This window comes from Pipistrellus kuhlii, unplaced genomic scaffold, assembly GCF_014108245.1.
Source record: "Pipistrellus kuhlii isolate mPipKuh1 unplaced genomic scaffold, mPipKuh1.p scaffold_m20_p_2, whole genome shotgun sequence".
Taxonomy (NCBI): domain Eukaryota; kingdom Metazoa; phylum Chordata; class Mammalia; order Chiroptera; family Vespertilionidae; genus Pipistrellus; species Pipistrellus kuhlii.
Genome location: NW_023425515.1, coordinates 171,339,629 through 171,358,858, shown reverse-complemented (window position 1 = coordinate 171,358,858; position 19,230 = coordinate 171,339,629). Strand labels below are relative to the sequence as shown.

Genomic DNA, 19,230 nt, shown 5'->3' with positions numbered 1-19,230 from the left:
AAAAACTAACATTAAAGCTAATTTGAAATACTGGGGTGATGCTATCTAAAGTTAGAATAAGTTTTGGAAATTTTGCTAAAAGGATGCATACAGATTGATAATTATGAGCTTCTGCTCCTGGAGAGAAAAAAATCACTTTTTTCTCTCTTGATTTGAGACAAAATAACCTAAGTGTAGTAAAATTTCATCTCACCCTAAGTGTAGTAAAAATTTCTATTTATCAAGAAGATACAGCCTGCTTTAAAAAGCACACTTAAAGGAGAATGTCAGGCCTGAGTGAGTTTTCTTTTGGGCTCCACAGAATATATTTAACCGGCGACTCTGTCTAGAGCATGATGAGAAGCTGGTATCCTATCTGTCTGTATTACGAGACATTGAAATGAGGACCAAACAGATTCAACCTGTGGAGCGGAGCCTGGCAGAGCTACAGGATCTGCGATGTCAGGCCAAGGTAGGTTCCCAAAGACTTCTTCCTCCTGGCCCACCAACTGGGAGGAAGTAGAGACTATTACGGAAGAAAAAATATGTTCAGCACACCACGATTTAAAGAACAAAAAACAGATTGAAAAGTGGTAACTGGAGACCTCTGACTGGGAAATACTGGTTCACAGAAACTACAACAGAAGAGACTCAAGAGAGGAGTAGTCTGAGTGTTAACTACAGTAGGGAGACCACGTACAGTGAGGACAAAAAGGGTGAGTAAGTAGCTAGTGACCTTGGTAAGAGTGGTTTCAGTGGAGTGGATTGGTGGGCTATAAACTAGGATGCAGTGAGAATAGATGGGAGATTGGAAGGTGGGGACAATTAATGTACATCGTTCTTTCCAGAAGTTGGGGGTGCAGGCAAGGAAGGAGGTAGGACACTGGTGAGAGGAGATAGACTGAAAGAGGAATGTTTTGAGTAGATTTGGGAGGTTGAGGAGAAAGAATAAAAGGAGAACTTGAAGTTAGAGGAGAGAGGAAGTGATCACTGATGAAATGAGGTTCCTGAGGACATAGACTTAGCCTTGAGAGGCAGGAAGAGTAGCTTTCACCAAACCTAGCGGTTAAGAGTCGTCACAGGATTGGAGTCACAATGAGGGCAGAGATTGTAGAGGTTTACCAGATCTCTCAATATCAAAGTATTAATATGACCTGGGGAAGGGTGACTGAAGGGGAGGTAAGGGGATGCCCAGAAGAGCTATCTAGCTTTTCACACTTTATTTTGGGCTTCTCTACTGAAAATTAGAATACTATAGACTAGCTGAGTAGGAAGGCTGGCTTGGGTTATTTATATGCTCTGGTTCTGCCCCCTTGGAATTTAGAAGGGGAGTTGTCCTTTTTGATTGACTTATTTTACATAATATTAATAAGACATAATGACATTCTCAGAGAGGCAGCCAGCTATAGTGGACCAGCACTGCCCTGAGTCAGAAACCTGAATCCAAGTCCTGGCTCTATAGCTTACTGTCTGGCTAACCTCAGACAAAATTTTACATTTAAGTGCTGAGGCATCTCTTCTGTAAATCCAGAATTATAATATCTACACAGCCTACTTCAAGAATTAGTGATTGTGCCAAAACCGGTTTGACCCAATGGTAAAGCATCGGTCTGCGTACTGAAAGGTCCCAGGTTCGATTCCGGTCAAGGGCATGTACATTGGCTGCAGGCACATCCCCAGTAGGGGGTGTGCGGGAGGCAGCTGGTCGATGTTTCTCTCTCATCAATGTTTCTGGCTCTCTATCTCTCTCCCTTCCTCTCTGTAAAAAATAAAATAAAATAAAAAATAAAAAAAAGAATTAGTGATTGTGAGAACCAAATAAACTATTTAATATAAAGCCCTGAAGCCTTTATAGCCATGAGGTGAGAGAAAAATATTTTCACAGCTAATTCCTACATAGCAAGATTTCTAGTCTTGATCTTGGAGGTAACTTCACTTTATCCCCTCAGGTGTTAGACAAGGAGCTAAAGGATCTGTCCGCCTTGGTGAGCCAGGAATTGGAGTGTGTAAGTCAGATTATCATTAGCCAGCCTGAGGAAGTCCCTGCTCAACTGTTGAAGGCTCTAGAGAAGGATGCCAAGAATCTCCAGAAGTCCCTCATCTCTGTGAGTGACAGCTGGAGTTCCAGACTACTCCAGCTCCAGAATGCTGTGGAAGTAAAAAAGGTAGTTTCTTGTTTTTTTCACAAAGTCTGGGCAGTTTTGGAGACTTTTATCATCGTCTAATTTGCCATTTATTTGTTTAGACTAGAGTGTTAAATCAGCACAAACAGCTAGAAGGCGAACTTCAAAATCTGAGAGCCTGGGTTGGCGATACCATTCTCATTCTGAAAAGCAAGGAGTGTAGCAGTGAAGCAGATGCTGACAGCCTGAATCAGTGTCTCCAACAATGTGAGGTAAAATCTGTACCCATTCTCAAGCTTTTGTCCTTTGAGTTGTCAGTTTTATTTTCTTTCACAGAAACCAGTACTTACCTTTCTTGGAAAGTTTGATTTTCCATTCCAGAGATAATAAAGTCTTCTATGTTTAGTTTTTTAGGCTATCATACTTTTAGCACTTCAGTGATTATGATCATTTTTCCTTTCAGCTATTTTTGAGAGAGTCTACAAAATGGCCTATTATTATCAATGGCCTCTTTATAACTGAGCATCTACTGTCTGTTCCTTGTTTCTGTTTTGCCCAAGGTCTAATCCTATGCACACACATCAATTTCAGGAGAATTTTGGTCAATGATCTGGATTGTGGCTTGGCAAACTTTTTCTGTAAAGGACCAGATAGCAAATGGCCCATTTCTGTGGCATCCACTCAGCTCTGCTATTGAAACATGAAAGCAGCCATAGACAGTATATAAATGAATGGTTGTGAATTTGTTATAATAAAACTTTATTTACAAAAATAGTTGACAGGCAAATTTGACCAGGCACTGTAGATTGCCAACTCCTGATCTAGAGAGATGCTTTTCTTCTTGTTTAGCCCCAAACATAAGTCAGTGAGAGAAAGATACAGGCTCTGAGATGCATATGAGCCAGAGAATTTTCCCCTGAACATTGTTCCTTTTATTTTGGGTGGGTGGGGGGTGTTATACTCAAGATACTATTAGATATTATTCACACAGGTTTTTCCATCCTTTGCTTAAACTCTTTAAGTCAGAGCAGAACCAGAGATGTTCCCTCCTTCTGTTCCACCCTCTCCCTTTTCTCTAGTCTTAAGAGAAGCAGACATAAAGGTTTGTCCATGGTCGGGCTTCCTGTATATAACTCCATTTCTGTTTATCTTGCATGTTTTGTTTCATGGGAAGAGATCCACAGACTAAGCCTTGTTTTCCTAGTGATAGTTTCCCAGTCTATGTGTTCACAGTTGAAGGAAGCATGGTCTAATGATAAGTAACCAAGGGGCCTTCCCAGCCTGCTCTGCAGGGTTGCTGACTGCTCTCACTTTCAAAGTGATAGAGATAGAGGTATCTTAATTGTTGCTTAAGATAGAGGTATCTTAAATATTGCTGACTGCTCTCACTTTCAAAGTGATAGAGATAGAGGTATCTTAATTGTTGATTAAGATAGAGGTATCTTAAATATTGCCATTGAAATATCCAGTGTAACAGCTGGTGGCCACTAAATTTTTGTGGGAAAATTGCGTGCTTTTATTTATTTATTTATTTATTTATTTATTTATTTATTTATTTATTTTTAAAATATATTTTATTGAATTTTTACAGAGAAGAAGGAAGGGAGAGGGATAGAGAATTAGAAACATCAATGAGAGAGAAACATCGATCAGTTGCCTCCTGCACACCCCCAACTGGGGACGTGCCCGCAACCAAGGTACATGCCCTTGACCAGAATCAAACCTGGGACCTTTCAGTCCGCAGGCCAATGCTCTATCCACTGAGCCAAACTGATTTCGGCTGCATGCTTTTAATTGTCTGAAAATAGATAATTATAGTGTTTAGGCATTTATTACTGCTTAAAGGAGCAATGTAACTATTATATAAGAATGTCTGGAAAAAAAAGAAAGTCTGACTGTAATCCTTCACAGTTCTAAAATATATAAGCAGCAATATTTACTGTAAAAATCATATTTTAATGAGCCACAAATAAATCAGATATTTTCTCACTTCTGACCTACCATTAACTAACTGCTGGACAAATACAAATAAATTTTGAACTTAAGAAAATAAATTAGGCAGATATAGCTCAGACCATAAATTTATGTTGTACTTTTCAAACTTTAGGGGGGAAAAATTCTGCAGAGATCTGAGATTAGTTCTGGTGTGATTCTGTTAACAAATAAATGAAAGTTGCTGCGTTTGGCCGAAACCGGTTTGGCTCAGTGGTAGAGCGTTGGTCTGCGGACTGAGGGGTCCCAGGTTTGATTCCGGTCAAGGGCATGTACCTGGGTTGCGGGCACATCCCCAGTAGGGGGTGTGCAAGAGGCAGCTGGTTGATATTTCTCTCTCATCAACATTTCTGGCTCTCTGTCCCTCTCTCTTCCTCTCTGTAGAAAATCAATAAAATATATTTAAAAAAAAGAAAGAAAAGAAAGTAAGTTGCTGCATTTGGATGTCAGTACATAGTAAAGGAAACTAACTCGTGAGGAGTGTGGAAAGACCAGAAGTGCGAGACTTCCAGTGCTTATTTGGCTCTAGGAATGATCAGTGTCAGTTACAAAATAACAGAAAATTAGCCTCTCGTTGACTATGTTGGTTTTTTATTAAAACCAACAGCTTCTGCTTCAGTAGAGAATTAGAAATTGCATTTATTTTTCCCCCCTTTTTCTGCTTACCTTAGGATTTGAAACAGCCCATGGCTGAAAGGAAATCTCAGCTGGATGCTCTCGCTTTTGATATTCAGTTCTTTCTCTCCGAGCATGCCCAGGACTTGTCCCCTCAGCAGAACCGGCGGATGCTGCGGCTTCTGAATGAACTGCAGAGGTCTTTCCAGGACCTCGTGGCACACACTGCAGCTCAGATGAATGCCTTGCAGGGTCATCGTCAACAAGTGGAGCAGGCAGCCCTGGTCAAGGTCAGGCTGAACCAGCAGCTCGGCCCAGTTTGTCTTTTGGGATGTCCTGTGTTTGGGTTTTCTGGCCAGAACACATCTACCATGATTCCAGGAGCCTGCGTTTACCAATTTTGAAATTTCATGTCATTCAGGCCATTTTACCACTATTCTGGCTGTTTTTCTTGCCATGTTTTGGTTTTATGTATGCGTGCGTGTGAGAGAATACATGTGTTTACATGTGTATGCATGTGCAAGTATTTTCTTTTTTATAAGACTCTCCCCTCACTGTGTCTCATTGTCTCTGACTTTCAAATGAAAATCACATCCCCAGTCCTCTTTGCTCCCTTAACCTTCTTTTGAAGGCTGTTAAAAATATTTAGATACTCTGAGCTCTTGAGAAGAAGTATTAAAGTCAGTTTTATTCTGGGCTTTTGAAATGTTTAACACTCAGATTCCTTGACAACCTTCAAACAGCTGACAAGGAAATTTTTATCAGAATCATAGTAATTTTTAGGACCCCTAAAGCAGCAGTCGCCAAGCTTTCTGACCTCACAAACCACCACGGGTCCACAGACCACCGTTAGCGACCACTGCTCTAAAGTACCATTTCCCAGCACCTTTCTTCACACTGTCCTGCCCAGTGCTTACTTTGGAAAACGATGTGTAGAAGCAGCAGCGATCCATTTTTGGGGAAAAACTAACCACTCTACCACTTTTCATTGCGACTCTTCCTTGCAAAAGTTAACATTACTGTATAATGGTAACAACCTTAAAATACCAAGAATGATGCTTATACCATTTCTGCTGTTTGAATAATAAATTGGAATTCATCAAGATGATATTAGAATTGCCATTATTACCACCAGCAAATCCATCTCAGGATCTGCTTTATTAAATAATGCATAAAGTAGATGGAGCTTTTGAGTCAGGCTTAAAGGAAAGTGCGTTAGTCAATTTTACATGTCCCCCATTACTGCTTAGCTGTTTCAACTCTTTTAAAATATAAATAAAATACTAATTAAATAGTTTAGGTTACTTTTGAGATCTGAAAATTTGCACTGTCTTCACTTAGAAATGTATATAGCCTGTGGACAGTTACTGAAATAGCGTTGGTCTGAGCCGCCTTAAGTAAGACACAGCCCAGATCCAGGGTCGGCCCCTGAGCAGTAACCAGTGCTACTACTGCATGTGACCATTCTCTCTGAGCACATAATTAATTCCACAATGTTTATTAACCTTGTAATTGTCAGAAATGTTCTGCTTCTTTATATTTGCCCTGGATGCATGTGTATGTCTGTGTGTTAACTTGTTTGCTTTGCTTTTTTCAGATTCAGTCTGCACCCATCCTAACCCATGAAGATCCCGTTTTACAGCTGAAGAGCTCTTAGGAGTTCTCTTGCAGAGCCCTTCTATTTGTCCTAAAGAGGGGGAGAGAGGGCCAATTTTGGCACCTGTTTGTAAGTGCAGGTGACTAAAATGCCATCAGAGGGTAGAAACTGGTGGAAAATGGTTTTAGAAGGATGGTCAGGAGAACACATCATGCTCAATTGCTCGGTCAGGTGCTTCAGTGTCAGGCAGCTGAGATGAGATCTGGGATCAGGCACAGAAACATATTCCCTCCCTCCCCTTGGGCCTGGCTTTTCTCTTGATATCAGTGTAGACAACTGAATGACAGCCAGTTGCTAATGTTGGGCACTTTTCTTTCTCAAAATAGACAAGCCCCTCATTTCAATTTAAAGGGTGTCTACATTTGTGAGACGTTGGATTTATAAGTCTGCTAAATTATTAAGCTTAATTAAATTATGAATTGTCCAGTTTCTTGAACCCCCCCCCCCTTCTAGTACTTCCTTCTAATTTTCCACATTTTGACTAATATGTAGCATATCCTCTGGTTCTGGTAGAGGAACTGGTCAGAACCACTATTTATTTTCATCACCATTATCATCTCTGGCTTTTAAGCATCTGGGCTTTGTTCCCAATTCTAAGGATAACAGCAGTCTGGCAAAGGAGCTCCCAGACCCAAACCTGGGAGCGTTCTCACCTGAAATTGCCGTACCCCTCATTATAATCCAGACCATAGGCCCAGATCGGTGGGTTTTCCAGATGAGGGGAGCTTTTTAAATATGGTTCTGTGCTTTTCCTGTTCTAGTCTCCCACCAACTTTTCCGTTCTTAAACTGTAACCTTGTTTTATATTTCAGGGAGTTACCTTGTTTTTATAAAATGAGAATTATTAATTGTCTTTTGGCCCCTTTGCATTTTAACTAGACCTTGCAGAAACAACAAAATACTTGTCATGAGAAACTGGAGGATCTTTGCAGCTGGGTAGGACAGGCAGAAAGAGCATTGGTTGGCCATCAAGGTAGAGCCTCCCAGCAGGATCTTTCTGCTTTGCAGAAGAACCAAAGTGACTTGAAGGTCAGTCTAAGTTAATTCATTCTTTTGCATTTCGTCACAGATATTTAAAAGGCTTACTGTGTGCTAGGTACGTGCTTAGTGTTAGGAACATAATGGTAAATAACCCTGCTCACGTGATGCTTACAGTTTAGTGGAAGAGACAGATACAGATACTCACAAAAATGTACAAATAATTATTAACTAATATACATATGAAGGAAAAGTTACATGAGAACATATAACAGAGACTCAACCTAGTCTAGGATGTCAGAAAAGATTACCTTGAAGAAATGTTGCTTAAACGGAGAAATGAACAATGTGTAGGGGTTAAGGAATTCAGGGGTGGGAGATGGAAGAGAATATGCAGGCTGAGGTCTATGTATCTTTCTTCAGGTGGGAATGGGATCGAGCACCACATACTCCAGAACTGAAAGAAAGCTAGTTCAATTGGGCTAAAAAGAACAAAAGGAAGATTAATTAGTGAATGATGAGGCGTGAGACTAGGCAGCACCCACATCTTGCTAGTTCTTATAGGCTACAGTAAGGATAAGGAGAGGAGGAAGGACCAGCCTGGCCATGACTCAGCTAGAATCCTGTTGTCAACTCTTCTTTATAGAAGAATGAACTCTTCGAGGATAACTCATTACAAAATAAAAATCTCTGCTAGTCATCATGTTTATGGGTCTCCTTTTTTTGTCTTCACTAAACATTTTCTCAGAAATTTCCATTTAAATTTTGCTTTAGAAATTGAATATTAGCAGAGACATGTCTGTTGCAGATATGTCATCCCATTCCACCTTCGTACTATTAGGTCTTAGGCATACTAAAGTTGAAGGCTCTGCTATCCCTGTTTTCATGTGTTAGGATTTACAGGACGACATTCAGAATCGCGCCGCCTCATTTGCCAGCGTTGTCAAAGACATCGAAGGGTTCCTGGAAGAGAACCAGACCAAGCTGAGCCCCCAGGAGGTGACAGCTCTTCGGGAAAAACTTCATCAGGCGAAGGAGCAATATGAGGCTCTTCAGGCACGGACGCGGGTGGCCCAGAAGGAGCTGGAGGAAGTAGTGACCTCAGCCTTACAGCAGGAGACTGAAAAGGTAACCAGGCTGCTGCGACACTTGGTATTTTTTGAAAAAGAAAATATTGGTACCTACACAAATGAGAGGTGATGAGGAGGAACTGCCTTACGCAGAGCAGAGTCATGAAAAGGGGCTGTTTCAGGAACAGATCTTTGAGTCAGTACTTTATCTTCGTGAGAAATATTCTGAAGAACTTGAAGTTGGGAATAATTGGTAGGAAGTTTATATTAAGGGAAAAAATGGCATTCTGTATATTTAGTACTCTGAATACTAGGAAAATGACAGAAAGAATTTAGTGAGTAAGGGTGGTACCTTGGGGAGGAAAATGCAAATGGCATATTTCTTACATGAATCTAGACTGGTGACCCAGGAGTGTCTGTGTGTGTGTGTGTGTGTGTGTGTGTGTGTGTGTGTTGGGGGGGGAGGGGAGTATCTGGGGAGTCTCCAAGCTTTTTCACTGTAGTTTTAGGGCGATCTAGGCACTGGGATAAACCCATGACAAGGTAAAGTCTCAAATGGTCTTCTGCACCCCACTTGGTGCTGGCAGATTGAATTAAAATACTCTGTCCAGCCATGGACTTTGATGCTAACAGGGAGATAGAGAAAATAGAAATAAGAGACCTGAAGATAAAGTCTGAACTATGTGAATGTATCCCTTGGCATATCCTTTTTAATTAATTAAAATACTTGAGGAATCGTAAACTCGTTTCAGTACTCGGTGTTCTGTTTGGCAGAGGAAAGGCTGGAGGAGTCTATATTTCCCTTAGGAAGGCACAGCCAGGAAATTGAGTATGCCAAGCCAGTGTATCACCTTTGCGTGCCTAGAAAGAATGCTGTGAGGCTTTGCTGGGGTGCCAGGATTAAGTCACCTCTTAATAAAATAAAGCCTTTTAAATCCTAGGACTCCCCCCGACCCCCCCCCCCCCGCTTTTTTATTTTTAGACAGGAAGGGGGGGGGGGAGAGAGAGAGAGAGAGAGCGAGATGTGAGAAACACCAATTAGTTGCCTCCCATGTGAACCCACAACCTAGGTATGTGCCCTCACCAGGAATCGAACCTCTGACTCTCTGGTGCACAGGACACGGGACAATGCACCAACCAACTGAGCCACACTGGCCAAGGCTCTCCCATCTTTTAAAGCAGTAAGATATACACAAAAATCTAGAGATTATTTTCAATAATTATTTTTTCAACAGATTTAGCTGCTCATTCTTTTTTGTGAGTTCTAAGATTGACTATACCCAATCTTAGAGCTTCTCATTTTCTTTAGCATAAAAATTTCCCTCTTGATTTAACCTGTAACCTATAATTGCTGAGTATCTAAGGCCTTCTCATTAGACTCCCTTTACTCCTTTAGAGTAAAGCTGCAAAGGAACTGGCAGAGAACAGGAGTAAGATTGATGCTCTCTTGGATTGGGTGGCTTCAGTGGGATCACCTGGTGGACGGATGGAGCAGCTGTCAGGAGCTAGCCTGGAGAAAGGAGCCTTGGATACCACCGATGGTCACATGGGAGTGCACCACGCCTCAGAGAGACTGGACAAGCAGTATGAGAAGATGAAGGTGAGGGTGTTGCTTGTCCTCACTGTGCTGGGGACTCCCTTCTACCCTGAGCAAGTCACCAGTACCTCCTTGCTCTTGAATCCAGGGAGCATTTCTCAGTTCACAGTCTTTGATGTCTCAGCAGCTTTAGCATGGCTGGGCACGCCTCTTGAATACTCTCTCCCTTACTTCACAAGGCACTACTCTGCCTTGATAATTGTATTCCTTCCCTCTAGGCACTGTTTCACATACTGGTGTGCTTTTAACATAGTCTAGACTTGTTCTCATCTTTCAAAATATACTTTCCTTGGGTAGTTCAATACATTCATGATACTTCAATTACCATCTGTACTAAATAATTACATATGTATATTTGACTCTAGCCCAAATGCTGTCCTGAGCTTCAAGCCATTAAATAAATCTGACTTCCTCTTGACAAGTTGAAATCATAAGCATCTCAAACTGAAAAATGGAATGCCTGTTTACTATAATACTCCTCTCCTGATCAAACACATTCTCCTTCCTGTGTTAATTGCCTGAATTAGATATCATTCAAGACTCCTTTCCATGCCTTGCTGTCCCATATCGAATCAGTCATAGTGCTTGTATCTCTCTCACAGGCAGCCACACATCTATATCTCCATTGAGTTATTGTAGTTTGGACTTGTATTATTACAGTAGTTTCTACTGGTCTCCTTGCCTGTTGGCTTTAATCCTCCCATTCCTTTCCCACACTAAGTAGTCTTTCTAAAATGGTATATCTTTTTAGTGGTTTCCTATTTTACTTATGAGACCATTTCTTTCTTACTGTTTATCTCTATTCATTTATTCCTTCATTTAGCAAATATTGAGCATCTGCTCTATGACAGGCATTGGAGATAAATCAGTGAACTAACCAGATAAACTGTCTCCGGGGACATTAACTGGCACATGCAGGCACATTATATGGCATTGTTGAAAGATAATTGTATATTCAGGGCACTTATAAAACACACGTATCGCATATTTTAGTAGTGTTACCTTCTGAGCACAAAAAGTTGGTTTAGCTGGAGTGCTTCTGTTGAACGGCTTGTGTGGACCGTTGTCTGTTGTGTACTAATAGGACTTCTGCCTCTGGCAAGCCCATTCTGTGCTTGGGAGATTCATTGTAGTGTGTCCCCCCCAAAGCCCTGGCACTCCTGTAACAGCACAGAGCAGAGATGGTTCTGCTGTCTTAGGAGCCTTCCTGACCCCTCTTGCTGGTAGCTGTCAGCTTGACTAAGTAGTATTTCCAACCTAGTAAGGAAACAGCCTTACTTATAGTTGGATGGGTTGGAGGATGAGAAGGGGACATCGGGATGGTACATAGACACACTGTGTTACTAGATGCTCCTTACTAGTTATTTGAGCAGGATATGTTTCTCACCCCAGATTCCCTAAGAGGATGTTGTAATCTGAGGCTATCAGATTATGGTTGACACAGGTTGAAACCGGACAATATTCTGAAGGCTTAGTCCTTCTCTAGGTAGTTGCATCAGCAATATAGATAGTTAGGAACACTGAGGGAACTCCCTCTGACTTCTGTTAGACTCGGGAAGAACATTGTTTGAACAACCACTATTGTCTTTCTTTCACTTCCATCCCATTGGAACAGAAAAAAGTCCACATTGAAACATGGAGACAGCACAGACACATTACCTATGCTGTCCGGAAACACAGCTCACTCTCATTAATGTGTAAATCATTTAGTTAATGAATTAATTTCCCTAGATCTTTCCTGTTAGGACAGTCTCCATAGATCATTGACTGATAGATTTCATGACTAAGAATTGGCAGTTTTTATGTTGTTTCATGTATGGCTCACCCAGCTTCTTCTTTCCTTGCATTCATATGGGTAATTATGAGTTGGCTATTTATACCTTCTCTTAGACTTAGGATGATTTAGTGAAGAGAGTCGGGTCAACAATTCATCCCTTAACTACCTGCATGACCTTAATCAATAGTACATCTTTTTGGTATTTACTTTTTGGTAATACCCATCTTTAATATGGATATTATATTGTCTTCCAACATTGTAGATTGTGCCGCAATCAGATGAGATAAAACATGTAAAATACTTTTGAAAATGTTAAGATTCTGTATGTGTCAGTTCAGCTGAAATACGGCATAATGCTTAGAGAGATTGCTGATTTCTGAGCAGCTATAAAAGGGGCCTACAAAAATTTCTCTATTTCTAGTTGTAGACATAACCACATTATTGTGGTGTCCCTGCTAATTGTTCTTTGTTTGGGGGGATTTTTTGCCAGGCCCATCACCAAGAATTGCTATCTCAGCAACAAAATTTCATCCTGGCCACCCAGTCAGCTCAGGCCTTCCTGGACCAGCATGGCCACAATCTCACACCTGAGGAACGGCAGACGCTGCAGGAGAAGCTAGGAGAGCTAAAGGAACAGTATGCAACTTCCCTGGCCCAGTCAGAGGCAGGGCTGAAGCAGGTGCAGACACTGCGGGATGAGCTGCAGAAGTTTCTGCAGGACCATAGAGAGTTTGAAAACTGGCTCGAACGGTCTGAGAAAGAGCTGGAGAGCATGCACGAGGGAGGCAGCAGCCCCGAAGCCCTTCCCGCCCTGCTGAAGCGGCAGGGGAGCTTCTCGGAGGATGTAATTTCCCACAAAGGAGACTTGAGGTTTGTGACTATCTCAGGACAGAAAGTGTTGGACACTGAAAAGAGCCTGGAGGAAGACAGAGAGCCATCAGCAGCTGGAACCTTAGTAAAGGACAAGCTGAAGGATGCAACAGAGAGATACACTGCTCTCCATTCAAAGGTATGGGAGCGGCTCCTGGCAGCCTCTGGTGAACCGATCCTGGCAGCCCTCAAAACTGTGGGTGGTTTCTGAGACTTAGAAACCTCAGGACACAGTGAATGAGCTAATTTGTATATTGACCACAGACAGAGTGTCTTTATGAGCTATGCAAAAATGCAAAACATGAAGGCTCACGGGCTAGTGCCCGATCCTAGCAATATCAGCAGCTCATCTCACTCCAGAGGTGCTGGTGCAGGTGCTTGCCTTCTGTATCATGACCAGCCCACAATGGCTCCTCGGAGGAGGAGATATAGTGCAGGGGAAACTTAAACCCAGTGCACAGTCGATATTCCTGGACAGAGCATCGAGGGTAAATCCATATCTTCCTATCAGAGAACTCCTTTTAGCTCCTAAGGCATAGAATCTAGTCAGTTCTTCTCACCCATCTTGTGCTTTGTATCAATACCTCTAACCCTCAGAGAGAGACTTTTCTCAGTCCCATTTCTCTTACAACCTGACATATATTTCTTTGATGGCTTATCATATAGCACTAAATATTTCCCAGTGTGTAACAGAGTTGAGGTGAATAGAATAGGTCAAACGATGAGGAACTCACTCATAAAAGGTAGTTCTGCTTATCTATTCAAGGGGGCGCTACCCCTACCTGCAGTTACAGTGACTTCCCTGTAACAAAGCCAGGCCTCTCCTGGGCTGTGCCGAGGACGCTGCTGCCTACGGCCTGGCTCGCTAAGCTTTCTTTCCCTCCTTTCTCCGGCACAGTGTACACGATTGGGCTCTCACCTGAACATGCTGCTAGGCCATTACCAGCAGTTCCAGAGCAGCGCTGACAGCCTGCAGGCCTGGATGCAGGCCTGTGAGGTCAAAGTGGAAAAGCTCCTCTCAGATACTGTGGCCTCTGACCCTGGGGTCCTGCAACAGCAGCTTGCAACAACAAAGGTAAGCCAGGACACAGGCTGTTGTACTGCGTGGCTTACAGTACCCAAAAGTAAAGCAAATGTTGGCCTTTAGGTTAAAAACCATGGTTGGGCTGCCTTGGACAAGATCTTGTTCCTAAACAATGTATTCTAATATCAGTGGCTCTGGTTAAGCTGAGAATTATTTTATACAGAGGCTTCGTAGCTCTAGGTTCCTAGAAACAGCTTTGATTACGCACTTAGTTGTTTTTCTTTTGTCCTTTTGCACCAACGAGCAGCAGTTGCAGGAGGAATTGGCTGAGCACCAAGTACCTGTAGAAAAACTTCAAAAAGTAGCTTGTGACCTCATGGAAATTAAAGAGAAACCAGCCCCAGACCACAAGCGTGTTCAAGAAACTACAGGTATGAAACAGCGACAGGTATAGTGCTGTCCAATTCCTAGTATGTACCTCGTTCCGTAGTAGATCCCGTGGTGTTGTACAGGTATCTAGTGCTCACTGGGTGCTGAGGCTATAAACGTGAATAGCTCACCCTCCCATGAGCTTTATTCTTGTATCTTTGAAGGACCTTTACAATCTGCCTTCAACACCTTTTCCCCCCAGGCATTCTGCCTTTTAGATACATCCTATGTCTTTCCTTTCCCAAATAAACTAGTCATTTCTTCATTGCTTTACCCCTGAAGTTTTTCCTGTTGCTTAGCTGATAACATTAAATGAGGGCTTACATGCATGGTGAAATCTTACTCATGCTTAAGATGTAGCCAAGAGATTGCTTCCTTTGTAAAGTCCTGACCACCACCACCATCACCTCCCAAAATAAATAAAGGATAAGAAATAACTGATTTTCTTTCAGGCCTCTCTAGTACTCTTTTTTTCTTTTAACTTTTAAAATATGTATTTTTAAATTTTATTTTAGAGAGAGAGGAAGGGACAGATAGAGGGAGAGAAATATTGATGTAAGAAAGATACAGAGATTGGATGTGACCAACTGGGGGTTGAACCTGAAACCTAGATATGTGCCCTGACAGGGGATGGAACCCATGACATTCTAGTGCATGGGATGATGCTCCCAAACCACTGAGCTATACCAGCCAGGACAAATCAGTTAAACTTTTTTTTTTTCTTTCTCTCACTAGTACCCCTTAATACCACTGTAGCACTTAGGATTTTATTTTCATGGTTAGTTGTGCCTACATCTGCTTACCTTCTCTTTCAGAGCCTTAGGTTTGAAGAAGGCAAGGTTTTTATCACACTTATCTATAGTCTTCAGTATCTACTGTAGCACAATGTCTGGCACGTAGTAGGTGCTAAATAAATTGTGCTTATGGAATTTGGCTCAAATACTAATGTCCTTTAAGCTTATTCCTTCTATTTGTCTTGATGTCTGTTATTATAATTAACCTGCAACTTAATACATTCTTTTTAAAAGCACAACACAAAAATAGTCTCCACTCTCTTTTCATGGCCATGTTTTTCCAGATTCCATACTTAGCCGTTTCCAGAGCCTCTCCTCTAGCCTGGCTGAGCGCTCTGCTCTGCTGCAGAAGGCAATTGCCCAGTCGCAGAGTGTGCAGGAAAGCCTGGACAGCTTGTTGCAGTCCATCATGGAAGTTGAAAAAAGCCTGGAAAAGGAACAGGTGGCATCCCTGACATCAGGAGTCATCCAAGAAGCCCTGGCCACTAATATGGTAAGACCTCTATCCCAAGAGTTAGCATAGAGTGTATTTGCCATGTTCCATAATTGCATCACTTTGAAAAAGTATCAAGAGAAGAATTCATGTTCATGAATCTTCTGATAACGAGGCTAAGACATGATGACTAATCCATTTGAAGTTATCACTACCCATTTCCAAATCATTGTCAAGTTTCAAGAACAATGGGGATTTCAAGGCCATTTGGTGGAATGGGTTAGAGAACTAGGAAGATGAGATATATGATGTTCCAAAGGCTCAGTTCCAATCCTCCAACCCTCCAGAGGAGATAAATGTGTAGTTATTAGAAGTTTGACACATCTTCTTGATGACAGAAATTGAAGCAGGACATTGCTCGGCAAAAGAGCAGCTTGGAGGCCACTCGTGAGATGGTAACCCGGTTCATGGAGACGGCAGACAGCAGCACAGCAGCAGGGCTGCAGGGCAAACTGGCGGAGGTGAACCAGCGCTTCCAGCAGCTCTGTCTGCAGCAGCAAGAAAAGGAGAGCTCCCTAAAGAAGCTCCTGCCTCAGGCAGAGATGTTCGAACATCTCTCGGAAAAGCTGCAGCAATTCATGGAAAACAAAAGTCGGATGCTGGCCTCCGGAAATCAGCCAGATCACGATATTGCACATTTCTTCCAGCAGATCCAGGTGAGGCTATCCCTGCCATATGGACAGAATAAAGGGGAAATCAGGGCAAGGAAGGGCCCTACATTCACTGAGGACATAAGATGTCAGTCAATATCCTGGAAACTTCACCTGCATTATCTTAAAGAATTATCACAGCCATCCTGCAATCTAGATATTGTTTGTCCATTTTTTAGAAACATACCCAGATTTACTTTTCACTCGTACTACATGTTCAACCTAAATCAGCAGGATACTTAGCTTATCATGGTCAGTCAGGGATTCAAGTTGATGGAAACTTCCATCCTGACAAAGTTTTTATGATTGCTTCAATGGGAAGAGGGAATATCATGTGCATTTACATTTTGCTAGTCAAAGCACGTTTCACTTGAGCATACCTGTCTGTGGTGATATGTAATCCTACAGATTTGTAGAAGGCACAGAGCTAAATATATTTGGTGAAGAGTATTACGTACCAAAGATATATATATATCTAGGAGTGGAAGTGTTAGGTCATAGTATGTGCTTATATTTAATTTGACCAAGGAGTGGCCAACTTGACCTCTGGCAAGACTGCACTGCTCTGTTTCATTGGTCTGTCCATTCATATACCATAGTACACTGTTGTTCATTATAGAGGCTTGATGATATGTTTTAATATCTGGTTGGGCTAGTCTCCCTCATTACTTTTTTTTTTCTTCAGGATTTTTCCTAGCTATAATTGCATATTTATTGTTTCATATGAACTTTAGAATCAACTTTATTAGCTATAAAGAAGAAGGTAGTATTTTTATTTGAGTCACATTAAATTTACTTATTAAGCCAAGCTGGTGTGGCTCAGTGGTTGGGTGTCAACCTATGAACCAGGAGGCCGTGGTTCAATTCCCAGTCAGGGTATATGCCAAGTTGCAGGCTCCATCTCCTGTGTGGATCATGCAAGAGGCAGTCGATCAATGATTCTCTCTCATCATTGATATTTCTATCTTTCTCTCCCTCTCCCTTCCTTTCTGAAAAAAAATAAATTACCTATACATACATATATATATACATGAATACACATTTTTATGGGTGTATTTCCATTTATTTAGGACTGTTTTTGTATCTTTCATAGTGTTGTAAAAGTTTTATTCATAAAGGTTTTATATAGTTTCTTATTAGTTGATTCCTAAAATTATACCTTTTGTGTTGCTATTATAAATTAAGTTTTCGCATTTGATTTTAATATGTTGATTTTATATTTTGATATCTTACTTCAAACAACGAATTACTTCATTGTTGGATTTAGTTGTATTGTTGATGCTCTTGGATTTTGCAAGTACACTTTCATATCATGTGAAAATGTAGTTTTACCTCTTTTTCAATTTTTTAAAATATATTTTTATTGATTTCAGAAAGGTAGGGAGAGGGAAAGAGAAATAGAAACATCAGTGATAAGAGAGAAGCATTGATCAGCTGTCCCTCTCGTGCCTCACAATGGGGATCAAGCTCACAGCCTTCTGGTTCATAGGTCAACACAACCTCTGAGCATACTAGTCGAGCTCTTTTTTAATTTTTATGCCAACAATTTTCTCTTACCTAATATCTTCAATAGTGGGGAGAGTGCCTGTTTTACAAAAGAGATCACCTGTAGGAACGTAGAGAAATCTATTAGCTTAAGAGCACACACTAGTAAGTGGCAAAGCCATGATTGAAATTTTTTAAAAAAATATATTTTATTGATTTTGTACAGAGAGGAAGGGAGAGAGAGAGAGAGTTAGAAACATGGATGAGAGAGAGTCATCGATCAGCTGCCTCTTGCACACCCCCTACTGGGGATATGCCCGCAACCAAGGTACATGCCCTTGACTGGAATCGAACCTGGGTCCCGTCAGTCCCCAAGCTGACGCTCTATCCATTGAGCCAAACCGGTTTCGGCGATTTTTTTTTTTTTTTTTTTTTTTTTACTCCAAAACTATTCTTTTCATTCTGTTATACTGCCTAGGTATCGTTCATTTCTTAGTGTGTATTTATTTATAAGGATCGGAGGACTTAATACATTTCCTTTTTCTTGACAGGAGCTCAATTCAGAAATGGAAGACCAACAAGATAACCTTGCTACTCTTGAGCATCTGGTCACTGAACTGAGCTCCTGTGGCTTTGCACTAGACCTGTCTCAACACCAGGACAGGATACGGAACCTCAAAAAGGACTTCACAGAGCTACAGAAGATAGTTAAAGAAAGGTGAGTTCCCATATGTGTTGGTCAGTGTGGGGAGCTAGTTTTTTCTTGCTGTTGAGTGAAATTATTACCTCTCCATTCCTTACCAGAAAAGAACTCTACTATGGTCCAGCCGGTGTGGCCTAGTGGTTGAGTATGAATCAGGAGGTTACAGTTCGATTCCTGGTCAGGGCACATGCCTGGGTTGCAGGCTTGAGCCCCAGTAGGGAGTGTGTAGGAGGCAGCCAATCGATGATTCTCTCTCATCAATGTTTCAGTCTTTCCCTTCCTCTCTCTGAAAATCAATAAAACGTATTTTTTTAAAAGGGGAAGAGAAAAAAATCTGTGCTATAGAGGAATAAATGATTTAGAAAGTGTCTCTTTCAACCAGAGCTACCCAATCTACTTGATGCTTAGTGGGGTTTTTTTTTTAATTATTAAATGATGAATTCCTTCTAAAAAATGGGGCTCAGTTCCCTCCCTGTACCATCAAAAGCCCAGGTCACTTGGACCAAACAGAACAAATTTGTGGCAGCAAGTAGGATTGTGGCAGGATTTGAAATAAAGAGAAAAATTGGAGACTTCTCAGACATAATTAAGGGTTGGTTATATTGGCACTCACCCTGCTTGTTTTGACAAGTTATTTTTTATTATTAATCCTCACCAGAGGATATGTTTATTGATTTTATAGAGAGAAAGTGCTACAAAATTTACTAGGGAGCAAAAAATATGCAGGAGTACCGGAGATACAGGAAAAAAAAACATTTATTTTCACATGTTTCACATGTACCGGTACAATGAAACGGTTTCTCTCCAAGCCCTGAGCAAGCCAATATGGAGGGAGCTCTCCCTTTATACCTTTTTGGTTTCTTTGTCCCCCAAATATGGATGGACTTACAGACCTTTCGCAGGCTTTGCAAAAAGCCCCGGGTGTTGGTGTGGGGGCTGTGAGACCACACCTAAAGGCCTGGCCTGGTGCCAGCACTGATAACCCCCTCGGGGG

General features: G+C 41.5%; 1 protein-coding gene across 13 annotated transcripts in view; it reads left to right on the top strand.

Moving 5' to 3' along the window:
* The window catches only part of MACF1 (microtubule actin crosslinking factor 1), a 332,073-nt gene that overhangs the window by 210,851 nt on the left and 101,992 nt on the right, over positions 1-19,230 (top strand). For 11 of the 13 annotated variants that reach the window (XM_036443784.2, XM_036443786.2, XM_045584819.1 and 8 more), the window contains 13 exons: positions 302-451; positions 1,929-2,144; positions 2,225-2,374; positions 4,766-4,999; positions 7,246-7,395; positions 8,239-8,472; positions 9,811-10,014; positions 12,279-12,797; positions 13,557-13,733; positions 13,990-14,113; positions 15,190-15,398; positions 15,737-16,054; positions 18,085-18,251. In XM_036443784.2, coding sequence (XP_036299677.1) covers positions 302-451; positions 1,929-2,144; positions 2,225-2,374; positions 4,766-4,999; positions 7,246-7,395; positions 8,239-8,472; positions 9,811-10,014; positions 12,279-12,797; positions 13,557-13,733; positions 13,990-14,113; positions 15,190-15,398; positions 15,737-16,054; positions 18,085-18,251 — 2,852 coding nt within the window. The remainder of the gene's footprint in view (positions 1-301; positions 452-1,928; positions 2,145-2,224; positions 2,375-4,765; positions 5,000-7,245; positions 7,396-8,238; positions 8,473-9,810; positions 10,015-12,278; positions 12,798-13,556; positions 13,734-13,989; positions 14,114-15,189; positions 15,399-15,736; positions 16,055-18,084; positions 18,252-19,230) is intronic. The other 2 variants (XM_036443783.2, XM_036443782.2) reach the window with 1 other exon arrangement.